The sequence below is a fragment of the Spinacia oleracea genome, chromosome 2 (genome assembly GCF_020520425.1).
Source record: "Spinacia oleracea cultivar Varoflay chromosome 2, BTI_SOV_V1, whole genome shotgun sequence".
NCBI lineage: Eukaryota > Viridiplantae > Streptophyta > Magnoliopsida > Caryophyllales > Amaranthaceae > Spinacia > Spinacia oleracea.
The window spans coordinates 80255746-80273078 of NC_079488.1; the positions used below are offsets into that span (position 1 = coordinate 80255746).

General features: G+C 47.1%; 1 protein-coding gene across 1 annotated transcript; it reads right to left on the minus strand.

Annotated features, from left to right (window-relative positions):
• Positions 1 to 13120: 13120 nt before the first annotated feature.
• On the minus strand, positions 13121 to 14810 carry LOC130467028 (uncharacterized). Its single transcript, XM_056835530.1, has 3 exons — positions 14475 to 14810; positions 14188 to 14378; positions 13121 to 14090 (listed from the first exon to the last, which is right to left on the minus strand). Exon 3 carries the CDS (start codon positions 14076 to 14078, stop codon positions 13497 to 13499), a length of 582 nt encoding a protein of 193 aa, XP_056691508.1. The 5' UTR covers positions 14079 to 14090; positions 14188 to 14378; positions 14475 to 14810; the 3' UTR covers positions 13121 to 13496.
• Positions 14811 to 17333: the final 2523 nt, after the last annotated feature.

The window sequence follows — 17333 nt, forward strand, 5'->3', positions numbered from 1 at the left end:
TTTTGTAACGAAGGATGTCCGTGTACCATGGTTCTTCCTCGGTGTTTTCAGGTTCGGAGTCTATGGCACAACAATAAGCCGGCTCTTTCCTTCGCTCGACCCGAAGGGTCATTCCGTCCCATTCATTCGGGATGTTGAGCATTGAAGCTAGCTTTGCTAGTGCATCCGCGAATTGGTTGTCGTCTCTTGGCAAGTACGTATACTCGATTTTTTCAAATTGCTCGACTATTTGGTCCAAGTGAGCTTGATATTTTGAGAGACTAGTGCTTCGGACCTTCCATCTTTTGGATATATGGTTGATTATTAGGGAAGAATCCCCGGAGACTTGTAGGTATTTGACTCCGAGGCTAACTGCGGCCTCTAGCCCAACTATGCAGGCCTCGTATTCGGCGGCATTGTTTGTGGCCTCGAAGTCAAGTTTGACGGAAATTGGTATATGGGCTCCTTCGGGACTGACTAGGACAACTCCGACGCCGCATCCTTTTTGGTTGGACGCGCCATCGAAGTATAGTGTCCAATAGTCGTCTTGTATCATCAGAAGTTCCTCGTCGGGGAGGAGGTAAGCTTCCGGGGTTTCCTCATTCGTGGCATGTTCGGCCAGGAATTCGGCTACCGCTCTTCCTTTGATTGTTTTTTCTGGCATGAATTTTAGGTCGAATTCTGAGAGCATGACTAGCCACCTGGACAGGCGACCACTCAGGGCGGGCTTTTCGAACACAGATTTTAAGGGATCTAGTTGTGACACTATATGAACAGTGTGGGCCAATAGGTAATGCCTGAGTTTTTTGGATGCCCAGACGAGGGCGAGACAGGTTTTCTCAAGTTCTGTGTATCTCGTCTCGTACTGTATGAACTTCTTGCTCAAGTAGTAAATGGCTCGCTCGGATCCATGTACACATTGTGAGAGCATAGCTCCTGCTGCAGTATCCGTGACGGTTAGGTATAGGCGTAAAGGGATTCCAGGCAAAGGTGGGGAGAGGACGGGTGGCTTGCTTAGGTATTCTTTGATTTTATCGAAGGTAGTTTGGCATTGTTCATCCCATTCGGCCTTTTCTTCTTTTCTTAATTTTTTGAATATTGGCTCACAAGTCATAGTAAGCTTGGAAATGAACCTACTAATGTATTGCAGCTTTCCTAGGAAGCCCCTTATCTGTTTTTCAGTTTTTGGCGGGGGCATTTCGGTAATGGCTTTGATCTTAGATGGGTCAATCTCGATTCCTCGCGTACTAACAACATATCCTAGCAATTTTCCCGAGGTTACCCCGAACACACATTTTTGTGGGTTTAGTCTCATGTTATATTTCAAGATTCGGGTGAAGAACTTTTTAAGTGCCGGGAGGTGACCGCGCCGATCTTTAGATTTGACGATCATATCGTCCACGTAGACCTCGATTTCTTTATGTATCATGTCATGGAGTAACGTGGTGGCTGTTCTTTGATAGGTGGCCCCCGCGTTTTTCAAACCAAAGGGCATTACAGTGTAACAATATGTTCCCCAAGGGGTAATGAAAGTTGTTTTTTCCATGTCTTCTTCTGCCATGAGTATTTGGTTATATCCGGCGTACCCGTCCATAAAGGAGAGGAGCGTGTGTTCTGCGGTATTGTCTACTAGTATGTCAATGTGAGGTAGAGGGAAGTCATCTTTAGGACTGGCTTTATTGAGGTCTCGAAAGTCTACGCACATTCGCACTCGTCCATCTTTTTTAGCTACGGGGACAATATTGGCCACCCATTCTGGGTAGTTGGAGACTTTTATAAAGCCGGTGTCTAATTGTTTAGTGACTTCTTCTTTTATTTTCAAGGCTATCTCTGGTTTGAGCCGCCGTAGCTTTTGTTTTACTGGCGTCATTTTGGGATCTAGCGGAATTTTATGCTCAGCGATTTCTCGATCTATTCCCGGCATATCTTTGTAGGACCAAGCAAAGACACCCTCGAATTCCCGCAAAGTGGAGATTAGATCGGCCTTTTCAGTGGGAGTTAAGGTGAGGCCAATTTTAATAATTTTAGGATTTTCTTCTGTTCCAATATTTACCGATTCTGTGTCTTCAATTATAGGAGTTTTGAGTTCTTGTTCATTTACAGCTTTTATTAGTTCGGTATATTCCTCTTCTGGCTCTTTTTCGTGCTCATTAGTGGCGAGACATTCTGCATTATTACTCTGATTTTTAAGCGGCACATACTCAAAAGTTTTGTTTATCTTATTAAAGTCATGAAGCATTACATCAAAAAGATCTCCCGGAGTAGAGATTTCCGGGTCTAAACTATTTTTGGGAGGGGTTACAATTTTGCTAGGTTCGGACTCGGAGTCAGACTCGGATTCAGACTCTAATTCTTCGTACATCGGACCCTCTCCCGCAGATATCTTGAACTTTATCCCACGAGCATTAGTCCATTTGAAAGTCTTGCGCCACCCTCGTTGGATTTGGTCATCTTTTGAGGGTGATGGAGCGATCAACTTAGTAGGATCAAACACTTCATCTTGGAGAGCTAGTGCCATAATTTCTGTTTTTTCTTCGCTCTTTCTTTTCTAACCCAAACAATAGCCCGAAAGCATGTGAGTTGGGGAGCGTTTTTGGCATAGCATGGTTCTTTGGGGCGAGTGGCCTTTGAGAACGTAAAGGGTCGTGTCCCAGAGCATGCATCTCTTGGGTTTGTGCAACCTCTAGGTACAGATGTTCGGGATATGCTTCTTCCATCGTGTTTCTTGATGGATATCACGGGCAAGTACTCAGGGGCCCTGCATTATTGTTGTGGAGTAGGAGACACATTAGTTTGTTTCGTGAGTCGGTTTTTTAGGCATTCTATGACTACCCTTAAGTCGGACTAGTATATTTGGACTGTTATGTGTGCACTTTGAACTCTTTATGTTTTTGAAAATCTCTGCCCGTGTGACATTCATGATTATTTGCATGGTCGACTTTTAGTGTCGAGCATTGCCGTCGTAGGAGGCCTAACAACGACGCAAGGAGTTATTAATTTTTCGCGAGTCGCTTTTGAAATCGAGTGCTTTTCTTACGCCCTCGTAGCAATTCCTTTTTTATGGATATTTTTTGCTACGTATTTTCTTTTTTTCTTGGGCACCGAGGCTGCTGCGCCTGACCAGAAAGCCAAGCAGCAACTTCAGCGCCCAGCAGTGGGCGTGAGAAATTTTGGCGCCCAGCCTGGGGCGTTGAAAATGCGTCCCTGGCTGCTTCTCGTTTTCTGTTTTCTGTTTAAGCGACTTCGATTTGCGTGCTTGCCTAATAACGTCCTTTACGCGTAACAGCGTTTGTGGGATTCGTTACAGGCCATCCCGAGCGTCGCTTATTTTGTGGCGATCATTCGGGTTTGCGGAACACGTGTTTTGGTATAACTCTTTGGCAAATTAGTCTATGAATGTTTGGCCAATTTTCAAGGTCATTGGTTTTCTAGGATAGTTTGTCACACACAATCACATATTTCGCTACACATAACTACATTACAAACATGGATTTGAAAATTAAATATGCCACGTAGTTTATGATAGGCTTCTATGGGTAGTATTTGCGCCTGGCTTGGTACCGCTTCTATCGTAGATCCAACACATGCCCCGGTCGAGGTAGTGTCTTCAACAGACGAATTTCGCTCAAGAGGCCAACTCGCAAGTGCAAGCCAAGGGGGCAGTTAGGCGAGAGGGACCTAATGGGCGAGCGATTGGGTTCGGGATAGGTGTACTACATGCACAAGTACCGAGTGGGAAACATGCGCGGCGTATGCACCCCCTATTGGCGAAAAAAAAGGTATCCTTAGTCCCAACTCCCGAGGGAGCCGAGATTCGTTATGCGGTTCTGCCCGTTCACATTAATATGCTGATTTTCTGGTCGTCCCAACTTGATGGGGAAATAAACGCGGGGTAGGATCGTTTCACCCTTCGGCTATTTTGATTACCTACAAGCACGAGTATTTCCTTCACTATCCCCAGTGGAGTCGCCACTGTGAGGGGGTCGAAAAAGCGCGAGGCTAATGCGTGACCTTGTCCCTCGTGGGTGTGACGATTCTTTTTATTCAATCAAGTGTAATTGGATTTCCTGTGAGTATACACCCAATTGACTAGTAATATAGGAGTCGCCATTCAGTTTTTAACGACAATGAGAAAAACTGACAAAACCCGGTTATCGTGACATAAAGGGAGTGCAATTATGTTTGACCACGACGGCCGTAGGTTCCCTTGTGATCCCTGGTGTGGGGATCTCTCAATATACACCCGCAAGGTAGAGATTGAGGGTTCGGGGGACTGTAACTACCGAGAGGAGTAATTCGCTCGTCGATAACTCCAGAGGCAGGATATCCTTACTAGCTCAGCATAAATAATTGAAGGGACATGCGTTAACTATTAAACTAATCTGAATTGATTTTAGCAATATGCAACATATAATACTAATTCGATTGTGATTATCTGATTTAAATAACATTAAGGGACCTAGCATGAGAATCCGATTTTCCAAAAATATTATATTTGTTAGGCGTGATAGAACAATCATATTAGGTTAGTTTAACAGTTCATAAAAAGGGCGAGGAAAGCAGTTAAATCATCGAAAAGGGACACATCACGACGCACCCTTGAGAGGTGCGTCACGGTTCTCAGAAAACTAACCACTTTGACTTTGCTATTTCTCCTTTTTATTTAACGAATCTCGATTATGGGACAGGATACGTTCTGTTCGATTTATGGATCGATTGCGACAGAACGCGTGAACAGTTTCGCAGCGAGAGGCTTAGGCTAAGGGGTTTAGAGTCAATACTCAGAATATATTATGTGTTGTTGTGTGTTGTTTCACGTCGAAACTAGGGGCCTATTTATAGGGAAGAGTTCGTGGAAAGATAGAATTGCAGAGTTCTAATCCGCAAAGAGTTAGGAAAAGAGACGTACCTAGGTATTTTCAGTGCCCAGGCCTGGGCGCCGAAATCTTCGGCGCCCAGAGCCAGGCGTTGAAAATAGGGTCTGGGCAGTTTTGTTTAGCCAGATTCGGATTCCTAAAATCCGTAGAGTTTGAGATTAATTCGAGTCTTTTAGCGCGTATCAATTTTGTGACGGAATGCGTCTGGGCCCGTTACGAACTCTAGGCTCGTTAGGATTTTAATTAATACGTAACTCTTGTTTCCGAATCCTATCAGGAATAGGATTCTCGCGGTTTTCTATCTCATTTAGGATTTATGTTGGAGTGCAACACCTAATTCTGACAGGTTTCTATCTTTTATGATTTGCCACTTTTAGACGCTATCTTTTACGGCAGTTACTATGTTTAGCAGGTTTCCATAAATAGCAGGTTTCGGGTGAAATGAAATAGGGAATCGAGATTCGTTTATTTTATAGGAGATGCGTTGTCAAGTGGAGTTTTTATGCTTTCATCATCGAACCTTTCCCTTGCGGGAATGGGGACAAAAGTAGGTGTCTACAAGGGGCATTAATTAATTAAATTGTGAATTAACTGAGGGTATTATTGTCTTTTCCATAGGGTACACTAAAAGTGTGATTACGAAATTACCCTCATTTCTTCCCTTATATAATAGAGATAAGAGCTAACATCAGGGGGTCTTACATTAAAAAAAAATCCATATGCCATATTAGCTTTTTATTAAGATTTAATTAATCAAATTTTATTAAGATTTTTCAGTCATTTAAATTTAGTTCTTCACCTCTCAAACTCATTTAAAACATCTCAAATATTATAACACCTTAATTATTATTATTACTAGAATGTGCCCGTACATAAGCACGGGATATATAAAATATTGCAAATAAAAAAAAATATATACAGAGTAGTCCATTTTGAAATGATAATAATTATAAATACAACCTCATAAAATCATATGCTCCTATTTAAATAATTCAACATTTTTGTCGTTTTGTTTCCTCAAATAGTAGAATTCTTCTTCACATCTTAATCGCAAAACCGAAGCAACTACTGTTGTGGGCAAAATTACCATGCCTTCGTGTACCAATGAGGATGCGACACATGGCACGTATTACGCCCCCTAAGCAGAAACCATACGAAGACTAGACCACAGCATGGGTATCAATCTACGTATCTACAATGTATATGTATTTGTATTTAAGAATGTATAAATGTATGTAATGTACCTATACCTGAAGAGGGGCCTAGGTAGTAGGTATTTCAAGTGGTATGAATAAGCACAATAGGCCCAAAAAGCCCACTATTGCCAAACGGGCCAGGGAATTGTAAGGAGAAAGGACACATGTCCTCCTCCCATACCCTAGCCAATCATGTAAAGGGAATATTAGGTCATTCCCACAAAAACCTAGTACTATAAATAGTCCCACTTCCCTAGAAAAAGGGGTCACAATCAATACATTCAAGAGCAATTGCTGCTCTGCCTTCTCTCTACTTTCTCTCTCTATAAAAATACAATCTTGTGAAATCCTTAGAAGATACCGGAAAACCTCTAAGGTATCTCACCGGAAAAACCCCACAACATTTGGCGCCGTCTGTGGGGAGGTACGGTAACATGGAAGATCAACGACAGGACAACGATACTGGGCGGCCTACGCGAGTAGAGCGGCCACCCCTCGAAAGAGAAATGCCGACTGAACATCATACGCCGGCCACGAGAATCACTGGAGATGCCGCGCGTATATTTGCGGCCGGGCACACCCCTCGTCACGCTGCCGAGGTAGAGGTGCTCAGCGAGGAGGACGACCAGGCCAATCGCACCCCTCCTGGAGGACACCTGGATCCTCGGGCGGATACAGTAATAGAGGAGAACCCTGATATGCCTGTCTCTGTGGGTGCTCTTCGGGCTATTTTGGCTGAGTTCCAAGCTGATGTGGGAAAGACAGTTAATGCTGAGGTACAGAAGAGTATGCTGATCTACACCACTGCTGTGGCTGCAAATCATGAGGGGCCGGCAAGCAATAGGCCAACACTTTCTTTGCGCCCCCCAAACGTCTGGACCAGGCAGACAGGAGAGGACCTGAGGAGGCAGCCGCCAGCAAGTCAGCCCAATCAGGCAATGTCTTACCTACCACGCCGACTGCCACAGCGGCTGATTGGAGAAACGTCCCGAGGACGTGAGCAGCCACGCGCAGAGCAATTGCCTGACTCTGAGTCTGAACTTTCTGACACTGGGTCAACCCCCGTCATGCCGGATAGACCTCTCCCTCATCCAACTTATACGCATCTGAGCCAGGCGCGCCCAGGGGTCACCCGTCCAACCCGTCAAACTCGCGGACGCGAGTCTTCCCAGCGGGTACCCTACTCAAGGCGTCAAGATCCTGTGTATCACATTCAGGAGGGGGTGTCCGACATGGCCCTAGGACACACCACCCCTTTTGCAGACTCCATCATGAGAGCCCCGAGGGAACCCAAAGTCAAGCCGCCCAACATTGATGCTTACGATGGGACCACAGATCCAGACATGCACCTCTTGGTTTACCGGCATCACATGTATGTCCAAGGAACAACTGACTCAACCTGGTGTAAGTATTTTCCGGGCACACTCAAAGGAGTAGCATCTAAGTGGTTCGAGAGACTTCCAGCCGGAACTATTCGCTCTTTTTCGGAGCTCGAGCTATTGTTCTCTACTCGGTTCATGGCTCACAAGGAAGAAAAGAAGACGAGCATGCATCTGAGTAGGATTCAGCAAGGGAAAGACGAGTCTCTGAGGAGCTATGTGAAGAGATTCAATCTAGAGGCAGGGCAAATTTCGGATTTGCCAGATGGTGTTGCATTCGATAACTTCATTCGAGGGCTTAAAAAGGGCTCTTTCAAGTTTGATCTGGTAAAGAAAAGCGTCCAAACAATGCCAGAAGTGCTGGATGAGGCCGAGGCCTTCATCCATGCAACAGAGATTTGCAGCGTCCCAAAAGATCCCAGAGGAAGTGATACCGCCGAGCCGGCGGCAAAAAAGGAGAAATTCGAAAAGAAGAGCCGGCCTAACGGGACGTGGGCTATTGCAAAAGAGTCAGACAGGGCTCCCGGGGCGGCAGGCCAGAAACGGTCCAGAACTTATGATCGGGAGCGATTTGAGTATAACACAGACATGTACACAATTCTGATGGACGTCGGGTCCAAATATGACATTGATCGTCTATTTCCCATGAAGTCGCCACCAGAAAGTAGGGACCCCAAACTGTACTGTCACTTTCACAGTGACATTGGGCATGACACCAAAGAATGTAAGAGCTTGAAAAGGGCATTGGACGGCCTAGCCGCCAAGGGATTCTTAAAGAGTTATATCAGCAGGAACACGGGAGGTTCTGGCAAACCCTTCTACAAGAAAAACAAATCCCCTCCCTCGGAGGAAGATGGGAATCGTACCGACCCAGAGTGCGTAGCAGTCATCTCCGGAGGATTGGCCGCCGGCGGGCCGACCATGAGGGGCCAGAAGGATTATGTCAAGCGATTGGGGCAAGTGATGCTGTCCGGCAAGGCCACAGTTGACCCGTTTCCAAAAGTTGAAATCGGCGAGGCCGACCGTGGGAAAATCTCCACCCCGCATGACGATCCTTTGGTAATTGAGTTAAAAGTTGCTAATCTGAGGGTTAGGCGTATTTTGGTTGATACAGGAAGTTCGTCGGACATAATTAGTCTAGAGTGCTTGAATCGGCTGCAACATGATTCCTCAAAGATTGAGAAAATCCACTATCCCATTATAAGCTTCGGAGGTAGTATCATCCACCCAGTCGGCATAATTGCCCTCCCTCTGAGGATGGGAAATAAAAAGGAATCTCGACAAATGGACGTCCGTTTTCTCATAGTGAAAGACCTGACGGCATATAACATCATCTTGGGGCGTCCCACCTTGAATAGGGCAAAGGCTGTCATTGTGACTCATCTGATGCTTCTTAAGTTCATTTGTGACGATGGGAGTGTCAGCACTATACATGGTGACCATCAACAAGCTAGAGATTGCTACCTAACCACCTTGAGTCCAGAAGCATGGGGGACGGGTGAAGAGAAAAGGACATCGGGAAACAAACGAAAATGTGGCGACACACAACCCAAGATCGTCAAAGAAACATTAACTATCTCAGCAGGGCACATGGAAGAGAGACGCCCAGAGCCTGTTGGGGCTCATTTCAATGTGGTATTAAACACAGATAAACCTGATAGAGTAGTGCCCATCGGGATTTCTCCTGACGACCCGCTGGCGGCAGTTGGTCCACCTTTTGAGAGAATTTGAAGATATCTTTGCTTTCACAGTGGACGAAATGTCGGGTATTGATCCTGCTGTGGCCGTCCATAAGCTGAATGTGGACCCAAACTTCAAACCGGCTCGTCAGAAGAAAAGGAACCATGGGGAAGATAGAAATCAGGCGGCAGCCGCGGAAATACAAAAGTTGATGGAGGAAGGGTTCGTCAGGACTAGTCAGTACCCCGACTGGGTTGCTAACGTGGTCCTCGTCAAAAAGCCTAATGGTACCTGGAGAATGTGTGTTGACTACACCAACCTCAATAAGGCATGTCCCAAGGACAGTTTCCCATTGCCCAAGATTGACCGGCTCGTCGACTCTACAGCAGGGCATGCTATGACGAGCTTTATGGATGCATACTCAGGGTTTCATCAGATTCCGTTGTGGCCTGACGATCAGGAAAAAACGTCATTTGTTACTGAACAAGGCCTTTACTGCTACAAAGTGATGCCGTTTGGGTTAAAGAATGCACCGGCCACCTTTCAGCGTCTTATTAACACTGTGTTCATTAAGCAGCTCGACAGAAATATTGAAGCTTATATTGATGATATGATCGTAAAAAGTAAGCTGAGGGCGGCGCACATAACTGATCTCAGGGAGACATTTGAGACTATTCGAGCTTACAACATGAGGTTGAATCCTAAGAAGTGTGTGTTCGGGGTGACGGCAGGCAAATTCTTAGGTTTCTTGATTGATGAAAGAGGAATTGAAGCCAACCCAGACAAAATCCAGGCAGTAATTGATATGAGCTCACCAAAGACAGTGAAGGAGGTACAGTGGCTCACAGGTTGCTTGGCCGCCCTGGGCAGATTCCTTTCCAGGGCTGGAGACAAGTGCCACTACTTTTTTAGGTCTGTCAGAAAGAAGGCCAAGTTTGAATGGTCGGACGAGGCCGAGGCGGCATTGGTCAGATTAAAGGAGCACTTGCATACCTTGCCTCGTCTTGTTAGTCCCTTGCAAGGAGAGACTTTGTACATGTATCTCGCCGTGTCCGAGCACTCGTTGAGTGCCGTTCTACTGACAGAGAGGGAGGGAATACAGATGCCGGTATACTTTGTCAGTCATGTTCTTCAAAATGCTGAAGTTAGATACCCTACAGTGGAAAAGTTTGGCTTGGCTCTGTTCATGGCCAGCAAAAAGCTCCGTCCTTATTTCTTAGCTCACAAAATAGTGGTCTACACAGATCAACCGCTCAAACTGCCCTTCACAAAGCTGGAGGCGTCAGGACGAATGCTGAATTGGGCAATAGAGCTGAACGCCTTTGATATCACCTATGAGCCGAGGAAAGCTGTAAAGGGGTAGGCATGTGCCGACTTTATTGTTGAAATGACGAGGCCAGACTTTGCCAAGAATACAAACACGGTGTGGACAGTGTATGTAGACGGCTCATCCACACAGAATGGATGTGGAGCTGGGATAATCTGTCACTCCCCAGAAGGAGATACTTTTGAGTATGCTATGCGATTTAACTTCCAGGCGTCAAATAATGAAGCGGAATATGAAGCCCTGCTTTGTGGCATTAAAATGTGTAAGGCGGCAGGCGCCGAGGAGATTGTAGCACTATCTGACTCCCAACTGATTGTGAGCCAAGTTAATAGGACCTACGAAGCTAGGGATCCGACTATGGTCAAATACATGCAGGCCGTCCATCAGGAAGTAGAGCCACTGAGAAGTTTTGAAGTAAGGCAAGTCCCTCGCTCGGAAAATAACCAAGCTGATGCCCTGTCAAAATTGGCAAGTTCTGCGTCTTGTGATACCCCTCGGCACGTGTTTTGGGAGGTAAAAGAGCACAAAAGTGTTGAGCAAATGGAGGTGGAAACTCTTGACAGGACGTCCACATGGATGGATGACATAGTAAACTTCAAAATGAATGGAGTCTTGCCCGAAGACTCAAGGGAAGCGGCAAAACTTCAGAAGAAATGCTCTTGGTTTGAAATGTGGAACGACACCCTCTATAAAAAGGCCTACTCCCGTCCTTTGTTAAGATGTGTAACACCTGAGAAGGGGCAGGAAATTCTAGAAGACCTTCATCAGGGGTTGTGCAGCTCGCATATTGGTGGAAGGGCTTTGGCTGAAAAGGCACTTCGAACCGGCTATTACTGGCCGACTCTTAAGGAGGACGCAATTTCACTGGTCAAGAAGTGTGACAAATGCCAGCGTTTTTCTCACCTAATACACCGACCGGCACGAATTCTGACGCCCATTACAAGCCCAATTCCATTTGATAAGTGGGGGATGGATCTTCTAGGCCCATTTACGGCCGCACCAGGAGGAAGGCGTTATGTCATCGTTGCTGTAGATTACTTCACCAAATGGGTGGAGGCAGAAGCGCTCAAAAACATAAAAACTACTGATGTAAGAGCATTCATTTGGAAGAACATCATGACTCGCTTTGGGATTCCACAGGCTATCGTCTTCGATAATGGGCCCCAGTTTGAGACGCCTAAGCTGAAAGAGTGGCTGGCAGATCACGGCATACACACTTGTTTTGCATCAGTCGGACGTCCCCAAGCCAATGGTCAGGTTGAGGTGTTCAACAAAATTATCTCCGAAGGAATGAAAAAGAAGCTTGACGAAGCCAAAGGTCTATGGGCTGATGAGCTGCCAAATGTCTTATGGTCCATCCGCACCACGGCTAAGAATTCAACCGGTGAAACACCCTTCTTGCTAGCCTATGGCGCCGAGGCTGTCCTACCCATAGAAATGTGTGAACCAACGTTGAGAGTCATGCTGTATGACGAAAATGCTAACTGGGAGACAATGAAAGCAGCCCTGGACTTCCTGCCCGAGGTTAGAGGAAATGCAGCGCTCAGACAACAGCTGTACAAGATAAGAATGGCAAGAGAATACAACAAGAAAGTCTCTAATAGAGTGCTCAAAGTGGGAGATTTTGTCCTCAGGAAAATGGAATCCACAGGACAAGCAAACGAACAGGGTAAGCTGACGCCCACTTGGGAGGGACCTTATGAGATCTATGATGAGGTTAGAGATGGAACCTACCGCATTCAAGACATGCAGGGCCGGCCTATTTTGCGCACTTGGAATGCCGACAATCTCAAGAAGTATTTCTTCTAAATATGCGCTAAGCTTTGTCTTACGTACCACGATCCATTGCCCAAGGGGCGGCCTCTAATGGTCATAGTAGGGTAGTAATTACTTTTGTAACCGGCTAAATTCGCCTTGCAAAGTTATAAATAATACTACTCTATTTGTCTCGTAATATTTATTGCTCGCACAATGAATATAAAAATGTACGCTCCAATGCATAACCAAAGCCTAATTGTATGACGGCCTGAGAAGTGGCCCAGATTAGCAAAAACTCTCAGCAAGACTAATTGTTTGAAGCCAAAGAAGTGGCCCAGAATAGCACCAAGTTGTAGGCTGATCACCTATCCAACTCCCTTCCCAGTATAGCAAGCCGCTGGCCAACCAGTACGGCATAGTAAGTGCCAGCGGCACAAATAAACTTAAGTCATAAGTTATTTGTTCAAAAGCTCAGCGGCATGAACAACTTTGAAACATAGGTTGTTTGCTCAATAGCTCAGCGGCACAAATAACCTTAAATCATAGGTTGTTCGTTCAAAAGCTCAGCGGCATGAACAACTTTGAAACAAAGGTTGTTTGCTCAAAAGTGCGGCGGCACGAACATTAGGCCGTCCAGTCCATTTGACGAGCATGTCTAGCGGCAATCATACCTATTGATTGACTTGCGTCGATCAATATCGTTATAGACACGCTCGCCAAAGAAAGAGACGACCACAGTAGTGCCCAGCGCATGCTCAGTTGCCTGCGGCACCAATAACTTTGAAACAAAGGTTGTTTGCTCAAAAGTTCGGCGGCACGAACGTTTGGCCGTCCAGTCCATTTAACGAGCATGTCTAGCGGCAATCATACCTATTGATTGACTTGCGTCAATCAACATCGTTATAGACACGCTCACCAAAGAAAGAGACGACCACAGTAGTGCCTAGCGCATGCTCAGTTGCCTGCGGCACCAACGTGCTTAGTGTATACTCAGTTGCACCTTGGCTACCATACCTATTGATTAAGCCTATTGATTAAGGAATAATCAAATTACGAAGAGCAAATAAATGCGAGATAAAAGAAGCAACAAAAATAACCTATTTACTTATAAAACAACGCCCGTAGAAAGGCGTGTAAAAGTAGCCCAGAATTCAAAAACAAAAAAGAAAGAAATTGTTGTGTGCTCAGCAGGCACAATGGTACAGACGCCAGCAGCGCCAAAACTTAACAAAATAATTATTTTTGCCCTTAGGCATGGGAACACTTGAATAAAATTTTGAAGAACTTGGAAGGAAGCAAATCAGGGAGCAGCCACATCGTCCTCATCATCAGAAGGTACAAACTCAGGGGGCGGCTGACCGAGACGCTCAGCAGCCAACACAGCGGCACTGTGATCCAATCGCCGCTGGAACCACGCAAGATCATACTCTGGCATGTGGCTCTCCCAGGCGTGCTTAACAGCGTCCTTGGCCGCTTGCTCCCCCTGATCATAGGATTCCAGAAGACGCTCACGCAAGGTGCGAACTTGCGGCCTGGCCGTCTCCAGCTCCCCCCGAAGATGCTCGGCTTCCTCAGCCGCCTCTTTGACCTGAGGGTACTCCCGCAACTGGTCCTGAAGCGTCCGTATTTCCGCCGCCGCTGTCTTGGCCTCCTCGACCATTGTCACCATGTCTTTGTCCTGCGCCAAGATCTTCTTAAGCAGCTCGGCCTTGTCAGACCTCAATGAAGCTACCTCCTTTGCTTGAAGGTCTATGGTCGTCTGCATCTGCAGGCGGACCTCTTCAATGGATTTGAACGCATAGTCGCCATGGTGGGTGGACTCAGCCACCTGAGGTTTGAGCTCCTCAGCAGTGCGCGTCTTCCAACTCTTGCAGAATTCCATGCGGCAGAACAACTGCAAAAGGAGCTACATGTTAGTAAATGACTTGAAAAGAAAAAAACAAGTACAAGAAAAGAGAAACAAGTACAAGAAAAGTGGGAAATAGACTCACGTCGAGTAGGGTGGCCTGGATTGCACCAAACTGGGCGTCAGTCTTGCGGCCAGGAAGAGAAGCAACATACTCTGCGGGGACGGCCTTAAATACCTTACGGCATATAGCCACCCTATCCTTTGACGAATAGTGAGGAGTAGCGGGTACGTTCTCGTCCTCTGCAGCAGCTGCATCCTTCCCTTTGTCTTTAGCTATAGGAAAAACAACGGCCTTAGGATGACGCAGAGAGTAAGAAGAACTGCCAGAGGAGGCTCGATACGTCTGAACGACGTTCGAATAATACTTACCGCCCGATGACCTAGCTCGGCGGGCCACCTCCGCAGGAATCTGGGAACGGACGTCGGCCGGAATTCCCGAAAGAGGGTCCTCCAACTCGTCAGGATGCCCACCAGACTTTGATTTGGACACCAAGTCCACAATCAGAGACGGCTTGTCCACGCCAATCTCATCGTCATCAGGGCGACCCCCCTCAGCAACCTTTGACTCGCCCTTCTTCACCAGACGGCGGGGTATAGGTTTGGGCTTTTTGAAGGTACTCGGAGTCTCCGAGCCAGCTGGCACGGCCCTTTTCTTCAATTGGGACAGAGTCGTCCCCTTTTTCTTCCCTGACGCCTTAGCCGCGTCCTCCTTAGCTTGCTAAAAAGAAAAAAAAAGAAAAAAAGAGCGTAAAGGACAGTCAGATATTGGGCCTCGTGATGAATTACAAGTCATTCACTGAATAGTGGCTCGTCATCAATCACAAGTCACTCACAAGATAGTGGCTCGTCATTCAAAAGGACGCCCGTCTCAAAAATGACGAGGCATACCTTATCAATCACAAGTCACTCACAAGATAGTGGCTCGTCATTCAAAAGGACGCCCGTCTCAAAAATGACGAGGCGTACCTTATCAATCACAAGTCACTCACAAGATAGTGGCTCGTCATTCAAAAGGACGCCCGTCTCAAAAATGACGAGGCGTACCCTTTCAATCACAAGTCACTCACAAGATGGTGGCTCGTCATTCAAAAGGACGCCCGTCTCAAAAATGACGAGGCGTACCCTTTCAATCACAAGTCACTCACAAGATGGTGGCTCGTCATTCAAAAGGACGCCCGTCTCAAAAATGACGAGGCGTACCCTTTCAATCACAAGTCACTCACAAGATAGTGACTCGTCACTCAAAAGGACGCCCGTCCCGAAAATGACGAGGCGTACCTTATCAATCACAAGTCACACACAAGATAGTGGCTCGTCATTAAAAAGGACGCCCGTCCCGAAAACGACGAGGCGTACCTTATCAATCACAAGTCACTCACAGAATAGTGGCTCGTCATTAAAAAGGACGCCCGTCTCGAAAATGACGAGGCGTACCTTATCAAGTGCAAGTCACTCACAGAATAGTGGCACGTCATTAAAAAGGACGCCCGTCTCAAAAATGACGAGGCGTACCCTATCAATCACGAGTCACTCACTGAATAGTGGCTCGTCATTAAAACGGATACCCGTCTCAAAAATGACGAGGCGTACCTTATCAAGTGCAAGTCACTCACAGAATAGTGGCTCGTCATTAAAAAGGACGCCCATCTCAAAAATGACGAGGCGTACCCTATCAATCACGAGTCACTTGCGAAAAAAATGGCTCGTCACCAAAGGGACGCCCGTCTTAAAAGGTGACGAGGCGCACCTTGGCAACCGCAAGAAAAACACTAACTTAGGGGCCCGTCATTAAAAAGTGACGAGGCCTACCTTAGCAAACACGGGTCACACGCCAAGATAACGGCTCGTCACTAAAAAAGACGCCCACTGTAGACACTGGACGGGAAAAGCTTAACTTGCAAAGACAACAACCTAAGAGAATACTCACCTTCTCCTCCAACTCGGCCTTGGCCTTCTGCATCTTGGCCTCATAGATGTCGGCCATCCAATCGGTCATGTCGCCCTTCCCAATATCCGCCGCCGATAACTTGCTCATCCCTTCCTCTGTGAACAAAAGAAATCCAAAGTTAGAAAAAATGAATAGACCAACGCGGGACGGCACATAATTTGGCATACAACCTCGAGTCATAGAATATCCTAAGCCTACGGCCGCTAGAAAGGCCTCATTCCGAAACTGACTAATGTGCGGCAACCACTCGGCCGGCACATGGAAAGTCTTGTCAGCGGTTAAGTGGTAAGTGTTGGCCTTGAACAGGACCATTATTTGATCCCACTCCTCGGTAGTAAGGGGTGGGAGGGGCTCGTCACGGTCCATATAGTTGGCGTTGCAATTCCAGCGGCTCATCCTCTCGTACATCTCCTGGTCGTCCGTGTAAAACACGACCCATCTTTTCCTCCACATATGCCATTTGCTGAGCTTGCCGACCACTGTCTGGTATGTACCACGGCTGCTCAGATTGAACCACCCTTTGGCGGCACTGGGGGAACGAGAGAGGGAGACCAGATGCAAAAAGCGTTGAAAGACGGTTCCACGTCGTTCAGCGCACATTTGGCAATATAGCCAAAGATATCAGCCCACGAGTTGGGGGTCAGCTGGGCCACCCCAATGTTAAAACCATCCAACACTTCCACAACGAAAGGGTGTGGAGGGAATCTCATGCCGAGCTTGATGGATGCGGCATACACTGGGAATTCTCCCTCGGCAAGCAGGCTGACGGTCGAGTCCAGACCGGCCGGCACACGCATCTGGTACCCCTCCCCCACGCAGAGGTCGTCCCTCATCTGGGCCCCATGCCTGTCTAGCCACCGCATCCAGCCTATGTCTGGGTGAATCTCCGACGGAAGCAGTTGGGCCTCCTCCCGTCCTCTGGGCCTAATAGGCTGGGGAGCAGCCTCTTGCTCCTCGTCGGCCGATGGCGATGGAGCGACGCTCGACTCCCCCACTGCCTGGCTCGATGTACCCCCTGACGAGCTTGCCGTTTTCTCCCCCACCTCGACATATTCATCGATCTCTTGAAAGAGTTCGGCATATTCTTCGTCGGCTGCCGGGGCGGTGGAAGAATATCTCTCCCTAGGGGGTGTGAATGTTTCCTCCCGCAAGCGCAGGCGCGTAGGATCTGCCGTTTTCTTGGTTCTAGCCATGCCTTCTGCATAGTGAACGAAGCACGGCTTAGGAGTGACCAACAATGAAGAAAAAGACGCGATTGGACGTCCGCCCCGACAAAAGAT

Bases quoted from the DNA above. Each gene is read 5' to 3' on its own strand.
- LOC130467028 (XM_056835530.1), bottom strand. From the start codon at position 14,078: ATGGAATTCTGCAAGAGTTGGAAGACGCGCACTGCTGAGGAGCTCAAA.